Raw genomic sequence first — 11470 nt, 5'->3', positions numbered from 1 at the left:
GGACAACTCCTGTTCCATCCATGCTTACCTCCAGCATACTATAAATTGTGAAGGGGTTCAAGAAGACCATTTCACTCCCTGCCCTGTTTCCCAATTTTCTTTTCTAACTAACACTCCACATGCCCTGGGTTCTAGAGACCACTGAGCATGCTCAATCCTCATTGGGTTTATTTGAAGGGGGCGTCATCGTTTTGTATCTCTGCGAACCTTGGAGTTTCCCTGAGATGCTGATATCTCTCTCTTGTTTCTCTGTTGCCTGTTTTGGATCAGGTTGGCACAGGTGCCTCCTTTTCAGCATTAGGAGGACTGGGGTTTATATCCTGCTTTTCCATTAGCATTGACCCCGCCACCCCAGCAGCCTATAGCAAATAGTTACAACAAGAACAGCAACAGCAACCAAGCAAACATGCAATTCAAGCTGCTGGCTTGTTTGATATATAAAGCTCTAAATGGCCTGGGGTCAAGGTTTCCAAGGGATCACCTGTTCACATATGAAACAGCCCCCGCATTAAGATCTTTGGCTGAGGCCAATCTGCAGGTTCTCTCACATTAAGAATGGCAGGTGGAGTCAGGGCCTTTTCTACACTGACACCAAGGCTGTGGAGCCCTCTCCCTTCCCCAGCCTCATTTGTTAGGCGGCTATGTTGCTGTCTTTTAAATGAAAAAAATATCATTGAGAGAACAAGCGGTACATACATTTTGTTAAATAAACAAGCACACTAGAGCTTTAAAGGTTAAGACCCACACTTTGACTTGCTTATGGTAAAGGAAATAGTGGTACCTCTGGTTACAGACGCTTCAGGTTACAGACTCCGCTAACACAGAAATAGTACCTCAGGTTAAGAACTTTGCTTCAGGATGAGAACAGAAATCGTGCCGAGGTGGCAGCGGGAGGCCCCATTAGCTAAAGTGGTACCTCAGATTAAGAACAGTTTCAGGTTAAGAATGGACCTCCAGAATGAATTAAGTTCTTAACCTGAGGTACCACTGTAGTAGCTTAGTCAAGAACTTCACAACTGTATGTCAATGTATCTCCACACAACTGCTTCCCATATCAATTTTGAGATTATCTGGGAGGAGCCACCAGCACCCTTTTCTCCCACACTGCACATCCTCACTTCAACAACACTGTTGGGGAATGTTCTGGGGTGTAGCTACTTCCGGGGATGCACAAACACCTCTGTGTTCCCCTCCAAAAGTGGGAGGGGCTTCCCATGCATTCCAAAGGAATGAGTGCCAAAGCTCTCTACCCTTCCCCACTGGGGCCCTTGTCAGCAGTTGTAGCCATGGGCGGTACTGTTGTTTTCGGCCTTTCAGAAGTAGTTTTGTCATTCACCCACTGCTAAATTGCTTGCCCAGGACCCGACAGTGAGGATGGTGAATAGTGTTGCTACCAGCAGCAGCAGCAGCAGCAGCACCCCACTCACCCAGTGCAACTGCATTAGGGGAGGGGTCAGCAAAAGAGGTTTAAAGACTCTCTCAAGGCAAATCTAACAAAATGTGGTATAAACACCGGCAATTGAGAAACACTGGCCTGCGAGCGCTCCTATTGGAGAACAGCCTTTACCAAAGGTGTCATGGACTTTGAAGACACTCAAACTCAGGACAAAAGGGAGAAACGAGCTAAGAGGAAGGCACATTTGGCAAACTCTCACCATGATCAGCTCCCACCTGGAAACCTAAGTCCTCACTGTGGAAGGTTGTGTGGATCCAGAATTGGCCTCCACAGTCACCCACAGACACACCGCGAAGACCGTGTTCATGGAAGACAACCTTATTCGACTATGAGTGATCGCCAAAGAAGAAGATGTGTGCTGGAGAGTGTGGGCCCTTCTGTGATACCATGTCAAGGGCCCTTGATGCCCAACATGGATCCTAATGACATCTAACCCTGATGTTGTAAAATTATATATATGTAATTTCTATTCTCCCACCCCACCATTTACAAATGCAAATGAAGGACATACACGTATTACCTGACACACTTGCTAGGGATAACTACCTGAAAAACATTAATTACAACTTTTATACTACCAAGCTTGCCTAATACTAGGTCTTCAACTGGCCTAGGAACTCACACAAAGGAAAAAGCAGCTGGCTGAGGCCAGAAGCCCATTTGCACCTGCGTCCTGTTCTCACAGTAGCCAGTCAGAAGCCTATGGGAAGCCCACATTCACCTGAGTGCAGCAGCTCTCTATTCGCCTGTGATTCCATGCTGCTGATATTCAGAGGCATGCTGCCTCCAACACTAGAGGTAGGAAATAGCCACCAGCGCTAATAGCTATCAATTGCCTCATCCACCATGAATATCTAATCTTTAAGTCATCCAAGTTGGTGGCCTCTTGTAAGAGTGGATTCCATAGTTTAGCTATGAGCTACATAAAAAAGTGCTTTCATTAATACTAATCAATTTATGAAATGGGAAATTTCATGCCCCACACCACTTCTGGGAGACCCACACATGCTACCTTGAGTTCTGCTGAGGTATAAATGCAACACATTAATAAATAAAATGCCCAACGGGAATTTTTAAAATTATTATTCACATTTTATTGAACATCTCAATATAACACATACACCTTTTCCCCCACCTCTTTGTTCTGCTTGCATTTTAACTGATAAGGCACTTGTCTGTCTACATTCAAAAGTCACAGCTGTATTGTGCGGTACAGAATCTGGAGATAAGATGTGACATGGAAGATAGGCAGGAAAAGAAAAAGCTATTACCCCTTTCACCTCCCCAACCAGCATTTACAACAATAGTGCAATAACAAAACGATAAATCATGAATGGCTGAGATGGTGGGGTGGTGCCATGGAGCCACCGTTCCAACATCGGGGTTGCTCTGCTTACCTGGATGAGGCATGGGGGCAGCAAGGTTGGGGCAGTTCAGGTGTATTGATGGTGCCAATCTGGCGCTTCTGCCCACACAACCCCAGTCTCACTGCCACCCTGGTCCATCTCTATACAGTGCAGGTAAGTGGCAGCAATGCCACTGTTGGTAGGTTGGTCGTTGGGCACCACTCTATCATGTCAGCCATTCCTGGACACAGATGAGCATATCCAAATATGAATGAGAATCTCCCAAGACTCAAATCAGGTGGCATTGAACTCAGTCTTTCTCAGAGTAGACCACTGAGATTAATAAACACGATGTTCCTCAGGTCCATTAATTTCAGTAGGTCTATTTTGCATAAAACTTTGTTGAATACCACTTATTGATTTCAAATCAATGCTCGATGAAACAAGGGGAAACAAGAAAAAAACCCCCCACCTAATCCAATTTTATTCTGAGTCTGTGGTAATTCTCACTAATCTTTGGATATGGGCACCTGTGCTTCAAATATCAGCATTTTCATTTTATAGGCTTGAGTTCTGTATTCATCCTGTAGTCACCTTTCCCCTTATTGTTCTCTCTCTCCCTCCCTCTGCTTTGGGGGACATGATTTGTGTTCAGTTTTATCTCACCTTTCCTCTAAGGTGCTCAGGGAAGCAAGTCTCACATTTTATCTCCTCAACAATGCAGCAAGGTAGTTTAGACTGAGAGAGAGTGACAGGAAGAATCAAGGTTACACAGTAAACTTCATAGCTGAGAAGGGATTTCACTTTCCAGGGAGTTCACCAGGCTATGAAACTTCGTCATTCCAGGAAACTGGTCAAATGCACTTATTCTGTCAGGCATTTGGGGATAGTTTTGACTGGCAGCTTTACACTCAGTACATCTTGTTAGTTTGGCATGGTGGCTGGAAGAAACTCATCCCTGTCTTTGAACTGACTTGGTTCTCTCTCTCTCTCTCTCTCTCTCTCTCTCTCTCTCTCTCTCTCTGTGTGTGTGTGTGTATCTCAGCAGTCAAGACCAAGTGTGCCAGCCACCTTCAGTTGTGGTGGTGGGTAGGTTTTTGAAAACTGGATTGGGCAGAAATAGTGCAATCTGCAACGTGTAAGTAGTACACGTCCACAATATGCAAACCGTAAGTGGTTTAGATCGAATTAGTTGCAAGAACCAGGAAATTTGGATATGACCATTTAATATAGACTTCTTTGATCAGTACGTATATCAGAAAACTGAACAGTCTGAATTAGGTGAGTGTCGGACAAAGGCCACCCCTCTCTCCCTCTCATACATCACATCCATGTCCTGCCTAAAAGAAAGTGCTGATATGAAAAGTAGGTAATATTAGTTCTGTATAAGGTTTCCATTACCCACTTTCCCAGGATTTAAGGGTTGCTTATGATGGTGCTGTTTTAGAGGTCAGAGCTGTCTGAGGTGGGCAGGATGTGAAGTTGAAGGGAGAAGGCTTATAGTCGGTACTATTGAATGCCTCCAGACCTATTTCATTTGGGTTATGTTTACCGGGGGGCAGGGAGGAAGGGTCTTTCTTCATAATGAATACTTCACTGTCCTGCCTCCTGTGGCTTTCACTTCTGGCTTGGAGGTGCTCTTTACATCGTTTCCCAACAAGGTAGAAGGCTTCAAGAAGGCTGAGGAGGATGCAAACACAGGCTGTGCTGATCATGAAAAGGGTGAAGATGTTCTTCTCTGTGGGCTTAGCTATGTAGCAGTCTACAATGTTGGGACAAGGATCAAGGGAGCATTTCACCACATTGGGGAGTGTGTAGTTTGGGAACACATGGTAGAAGATGTAGAGGAATATAATGTCCACAGCAGACTTGAAGATGAGGCTCAAGAAATAGGTCCACCACAAACCTCCACGCTTCTTGCCAGGAGGATAGCGCAGTGCATAGTCTGCCCCAACCTTCTTCTTATGCTTCTCCAGTTTGGCTTCCAGGTAGGCAACATGCATGATTACCAGCAGGGAAGGACAGGTAACCAGAATGAGCTGTAGGGCCCAGAGGCGGATGTGGGAGATTGGGAAGTAATGGTCATAGCAGACGTTTGGGCAGCCTGGCTGCTTAGTGTTGCAGTCAAAATCCTTCTGGTCATCTCCCCAAACCTTTTCAGCTGCCACTATGTAGACTAGAAGCCGGAAGATGAAGACCACTGAGAGCCAAATACGTCCAAAGGCTGTGGAATATTTATTCACTCCGGTCAGGAGCCCTTGAAAGCTTCCCCAGTTCATGGCCTCTGGTTTCTACTTCCAGTTCCTGAAAAGACATGAGAAGATGGAATTAGAAATATTGTAACACCCTGATGTTGCCTGTATAGATAGGTTGTCAACAACACCACACCGCTAGACCTGATTCACTGCATAGAACCGAAATAACATAAGCCCCTCCCCTCCCCCTTCAGGATTACTCTCAAACCATTTCATCTGCAAGCTATGTTGTCTTTCTAGACCCATTCTGCAATGTCTGCCAGGTTTGATCATCTACCTTGAAGGTTCGTAGCTGTTTGAGATAAAGGCTTTACTTCCAAATTCAGCAACATGTAACAACTAACAAAGGGGTAAGTGTGGAATTGGGGGACTTTGATGGCCTGTCACAAACTGCTCCAATTTCTCCCATATCATTTGGGACTAGTATTTATTGCTGCTTCTTGTCCACACTGACTTCGAGGCCTCCCTGTTGCCAGCAATACCCCTCAACCTTGAGAAGAGGAATTGGTAGCTGGTGACAGAGAGCGCTTGATAGAGGCAGCAGAGAATATCACTCTAGTGCTTGCTGATGAGCTTCATCACCTGCTGGGGAGCATGGGATTGGGGTTTCCTCTGCCTCCCAAACTGAATTGGGAGGCAGAGTAAGTGCTACCCCTAAGACCCCCACCATAAAGTTGATGATCATGTTTAGGACCACTATTTCTAGTTAAGGATGATGTCTGCTTATATCCCCTATAAGAACAGCCCACTGGATCAGTGAACCAATGACCCATCTAGTCCAGCATCCTGTTCTCGCAGTGGCCAACCAGATGCCTGTGCATCTGTGCATATTTCACTTCCTAGGGGCAAGTGAAATATGAGCACAAGAGAACCCTCCCCTCCTGTAGTTTCCAGCCAATAGGGCCCCACTCTCTTGGCCCCCCCAAAAAAATTTAAAGGGAAAAAATACAATTACTTTGATAAAATACATATTTTGTTATGTGCGAATGGCTTTAGATACCTATTAGGTCCATAAATTACCATTTAGCATATATTCAACACAAAAACCAGCCACAATTTGTTGTTGACATATAAAGGGCCCCTTTACCTTCAGTAGCTTAGGGCCTCATCAAACCTAAATCCGGCCCTGTTCAAGACACTGCTTCACAGGGAAGTCATTCCCTCCCCTTGATCATTTTGGTGGCACTTTTCTGAGCCTTTTCCAACTCTTCAATGACTTCATCAAAAAAGCAACAAGATTCTCCCACCCCTGCTGAAGAATCTTGGATAAAGTTTCTGAGGAAATGAATGGATGATCGAGGAAACTGAGGGGATTTGGCCCAGCTACTTACAACACTTAGAATATAATTTGCTCTAGTCCTTTAAAACTGTAAACTGCCTTGGGTGCCTTGGCAAAAAGCTCATATATAAATGAAATGGATATGCAAATAAAATAAACTTTCTGGGTTCAGCTGTGCCACTCCCCTCACCACAGATTACAAATGATTAAAGAGCCAAGGCTAGAAAACATGCATAGCAATTTAAACACCCAATACTTTTCCCCACCCCCACACCATGTGCCTCTCCCCCATATGGATGTCATATGTTTTGCCTAAGCTAGCAACATGTCCGTACAGGCTAGAAAGAAACCACAATCTATCCACCCTGCCCTCATCTCCCAAAGGGGCAAGAACTGCTAACTGCTGCAGTAAATAAAGTGTGTGTGTGTGTGTGTGTGTGTGTGCAAGGAAGATGCCCGGTGGTGAACTCTGGTATGAGACTGGGGTGCTACGAGTTCTCAAGAGCGTCTCCATTTGCTTTTGAAATGAAGGAGACCTGCCATCTCCTATGATGGCAACTTACGCAATGCCAAAAAAGAGGAAACACAACATCAGATGGGAAAACACCAGTTTACATAGAGTTAACATATGCAAATAATTAATCAGGAATACAATACATTGCACCATAGTGTGGAAGACTTGGGACTAGGAAACTTATATGGCTGCTGAACAAATATTGTAGATGGGCAAATTCAACCCTCCTTGGGGTTTCTTCATCTGTAAACCAGACTTTGACTAGACAGCTTTGTAGAGAAGATATGGCCACACTACTAACACATGAATTTAGGGTTGAACATAGGGATTGAGGAGAAATTTGGTTCTATTTGCATTTAAAGGTATACCTATTAAATCACATTTTCTGAAACAACATGAGAAGCTAAACACAACCATCTTCCCAAATTCACATTTCTTCATATTTTTGGAAGCAGTTCTGCAGCCAAGCCATGTGTACAAACATGCATATACTGGGGTAAAGTGTACATAAAATACATATATGAATGAGTGTAACATACAAAAATGCACTATAGTAGGTTAAATTGCTTTGCAAATATGTGCATTTTAGGGGGAATTGCATATAAAAACATGTATATTAGGAGAAAGTCATACTAAGATCCTGACAAATTTTCATGAGGACTTTCTAAAATAAAATTTAAAAACTGATGTGGGAATGTGAACTTTAGTTTGGAAAAATGAGAAACCACAACTCACAGATTTCCCCACCCGTAGCTGACCACTCTTGGGTCTGCAGGCAGAGTCTTTTTCCACAAAGGTGGAACCAAGAGGTAATCTGAAGCTGGACCCGGGGGGTGGACTCTTGATTTTTAGTAAATTTGAGGTGGACCCTAACAGTTTTTGCCAAAAATTGCTGGAAGTATCCCAGGGAAGGGCTCTGTCAGAGTCTTTCCCATCAAGTGCTAGTTTTGCATGTATGTGTTAAAACAGAGGTGGAGTGCCCATCATACAAGGTCTCACCTACAGTCCAAAGTGATGCAGTTCAGGACTGAAAGCTGACATCACTGGGCAAAGTCCATTTCAAAACAGGGGCCCCATTGACAACCCCCAAACTCTGTGCTTCATCTCCTTGCGGCTGCCACTGCCTGATCACTTGCTCTCTACAAACACCTGAGCAACAATAGACAATAGGAGAAGATGGATCCAGATCCATGGTGCACCTGGGTGGTGATGTGGACAGAGTCAGAGGAGCAGGGCAGGCAAATGGACAGCAGAACCCAAAAATGAAGTAGAAGCCCCTCCTCTTCACTTCTACTTCATTTTTGGGTTCTGAGCATGTTGCCCCAAGGCCCCACAAACCTGGAGCCAATACTGCCTGCATCTTTTCCCTTCTTTGCAGCATGACAGTGCCTGATTCTTACAAAGGAACTCATAGGTTTTTAATGTACACATGCCTAGGCACTGGGGAAGAGGAGAAACACAGGCAGCCTTAATTGCTTCCTATGGCTAGTGCTGAAATTCTGGAGAGAAGGATCTTCCCCGAAGAGTTTTGTCGAACAGCTGCTGCTCTTTGAAGTCCTCAAGGAGCTGCACGTGAACTGAAAGTCTGTACTGAAGAAAGTAAGGCATTTAGAGCAGCCTAGAGGGAATGGGTCCAGGTGCCTTTAGAATGGATTCAAGGTGGAGGAGTGGGGAGGGAGGCTGATTAAAGTTTATAAGAGCATTAACATGCTGTCTGATGCTCCCCTTTCTCAAGCATCTCTTCTAGAAAGCCAAATGGAGACTGAGAAACAGCAACCAAAAAATGTCTTTGCAGGAACACTGACACAAAGATGATTCATCTTTAATCTGTACGATTGGCCAACGTTTACTAATTCATCACAGACCTAGCACTAAAAGCACAGCACAAGAGTTGCCATGCTAGATCAGACAAACTTTCCATTTTTATAATTTTGTTTCTAACCACGGCCAAGATGCTTAGGGCGTGATGCTGTTAATCTGCCCTTATGCTAGGATGGGCAAATCTGTCCATTTTGGTTTTTCCTAGTTCCTCATTTTTATAGTTGTAGTATGGCTAATTTCTGCAGCAGTGTGTGTGTGTGCAGTGGCGTAGCGTGGGTTGTCAGCACCCGGGGCAAGGCAAGTAATTTGCGCCCCCTAACCTGTGGATTTGCGCCCCTAACCCTAACCCCCAGATGTTGTGCCCGGTGCGGCCGGCCCCCCTGCACCCCCCACGCTACGCCACTGTGTGTGTGTGTGTGTGTGTGTGTGAGAGAGAGAGAGAGAGAGAGAGAGAGAAATTCCTGTATAATTTCATCCACATTTCTCTAAATGCCCTCCATTTTTGTACACAATTTTCTCTAATGTCTACATTTTTGCAAACCATTCTCCCAAATATAATGCATGTTTGTAAGCTGTTTTCACTAACATATGTTGGAATAGAGTTTCCGTGTAACTATCATGCATCTCTTCTTTGTATCTGCTTCATGGGTTGGTTTTTTTTGCAATCCTTGTAAAGAAATTTTGTAGTAGCAGCAGCAGTGAATCCCTTCCCTTTCTTTCTTTCATTGTCAGTTTGCCCCCCCCCCGCAACTTCTCTTGGCTTGCTTTTTTGTTTTGTTTTGTTTCATTTTCTTTCAAAATACTTGCAGTATTTGTAGAAAACACTGAAAAACAACTGATCTGGCACTTCATCCCATACCCATTCCAAGTAACAAAAACTTATTGGAAAGGGGTGTCTGAGACAGGAAAGGCTGGGGAGTATGGACTTTCTAAATTTCCCTGATCCCACAGTCCAGTTCAAAGGACATAGGAACCTGCAAATCCCATGCTCCCCTGCATGAAATGATGCTCTTCAGCATGCCCAAGAACCTCAATTTTGTCTTCCTTGATGCTAGAAGCTCCCCCCCCCCCAGTGATTATCCTTCTCTCTCTTACCAGTGAGGTGTTACTTGTTTGAAAATAGGATGAAACTTGCAGTTAAGGTTAGCTAGTGGGGTGGGGGAAGCTCATTACAGGCATATTTACACACAAATTTGAAGGGATTTGGACTCTTCCTGAAATCTTGGAGAATTTTCTGCATGCAACAGATGCTGTGCCACTGAGCTACAGCACTCCCCCAGATTGCTGTGCCTGGTTAAGCCGTGATGAACTTTGTCGCGTTGATTTCAATAGAACCTAAGTCCAACTATCCTATTCTGGATCCAGCCCATATGCTCTGCACAAACTTTGTTTTTTTAAATATACCTTCCATACGGAAGCATAGATAGTGATCACTTGATCTTCAAACTATCGTGATCAACATTTCTGCTCTCAATGAATTCTGTCTCTGCAGCATTTTATTTTCCCTGATTAGTCTTCTTTTTTTTTTAAAAAAGCTGTAAAACCAACTCTTGACATTTCCTGTAATGTTAAAATGATACATTAGCAAAGCACTGGCTCCTCCTCCCAGCTCTCAAAGATCATTTGAAAAAATACCGGGGACCATAAGATTCCGAGTGTTATCACTTTGTTGTTTGACAAGAATTTCACGGGGATCTGCTGCACATGAATTAAAAAGATGAATTAACACTTCCCCACAAGGTGAGCATAACATTCACAAGACCCCGAGATCTTCATAGACACTACAGATGAGAAAAACAACAACAACATTCTCTCACCCTGCCTATTATATATATGAAACTATTACGCCTGCACATTTTGTTACGAAATTCCAGATGCAACCTGAGACTCTTTGCTTTTACAGGAGGTGCTTAATTTCAAGCACACGGGGTGCCTGGGCTTGAGTTTGCCTCGGAGTCGCATCTTTTGGTTTGTGAACTCCTGTATTCCTCTCCCGAGATACGGGGGCTTCTGTGGTTCTTCGGTGAGGGGAAGGCTTTCAGGGTAGTGTCAGTGGCTGCCGTTTCAAATGTTACAAATCTGATCTCGACCACTGGAGCCCTGATTTATCTTGGCTAATAGTAAGCCTGACTTTTGTGGCACATGTCCCACAGGAACACAGGGAGGCATGTCAGGAGGCATAGGTCCACCTAGTATTGTCTGCCTAGCAGTGACATCTTCCCACCAGGTTGTGGTCCCCACCTTACCGTGAACACCTTTAAAACCTTTTGCAAAAGGCATTCTTGTTGCAGTTCAGCCCACAATGGTGAGGAAAAACAAATGAACACACTTACCTGGTAGGAGTTCCAGCTTCCTTGCAGGCCTTTTCCTGATCCGCTCTCGTCTTCTGGAGCATTGAGACAGCCTTTTTCCCAATTAAAGGGCATCAAAGCTCTGAGGCTCCTCCCAGCACTCTGGGAGTGAGGAGGAGGAGGACGAGGCAGAGGAGGAGGAATCTCCAAAAGGCACATTCCGGGGTGGAGCTTTCCAGCACACCTTCGGTTGCTGCTACCTGTCAAGACTGCTGGAAGCAGAGAGCTGTACTCATGCAAATGTCAAGGGCCTCCATCATACAAGCAGCAGAGAACCAATGTGATTTGGGCATCTAGTCCTATGGCTGGAGGAGAGACGGATGAACAGAGCAGGTCTTTTTTTTTTTTTTTGCTGTGTCTCTGTTTTGTACGCACCATATTTTTCCGTCTATAAGACACCCCCATGTATAAGATGGCTCCTATTTTTTTTGGGGGGGGGAGAGATGGT

General features: G+C 44.6%; 1 protein-coding gene across 2 annotated transcripts; it reads right to left on the bottom strand.

Annotated features, from left to right (window-relative positions):
• Window positions 1-2526: 2526 nt before the first annotated feature.
• On the bottom strand, window positions 2527-11140 carry LOC310710666 (gap junction beta-5 protein-like). 2 transcript variants are annotated; one of them, XM_083511680.1, is made up of 2 exons: window positions 11005-11140; window positions 2527-5106 (listed from the first exon to the last, which is right to left on the bottom strand). In XM_083511680.1, exon 2 carries the CDS (start codon window positions 5079-5081, stop codon window positions 4230-4232), a length of 852 nt encoding a protein of 283 aa, XP_083367806.1. In that variant the 5' UTR covers window positions 5082-5106; window positions 11005-11140; the 3' UTR covers window positions 2527-4229. The 2 variants fall into 2 exon arrangements, with proteins under 2 accessions (XP_083367806.1, XP_083367807.1); XM_083511681.1 differs by lacking the exon at window positions 11005-11140 and adding an exon at window positions 7850-7984.
• Between the last annotated feature and the right edge of the window lie 330 nt (window positions 11141-11470).

This window comes from Podarcis liolepis, assembly GCF_965112155.1.
Source record: "Podarcis liolepis genome assembly, chromosome: 7".
NCBI classification, from domain to species: domain Eukaryota; kingdom Metazoa; phylum Chordata; class Lepidosauria; order Squamata; family Lacertidae; genus Podarcis; species Podarcis liolepis.
This window is presented reverse-complemented; position numbering and strand designations above follow the sequence as displayed.

Excerpts from the sequence above, each read along its gene's own strand:
- LOC310710666 (XM_083511680.1), bottom strand. The coding sequence starts at position 5,081 with ATGAACTGGGGAAGCTTTCAAGGGCTCCTGACCGGAGTGAATAAATAT.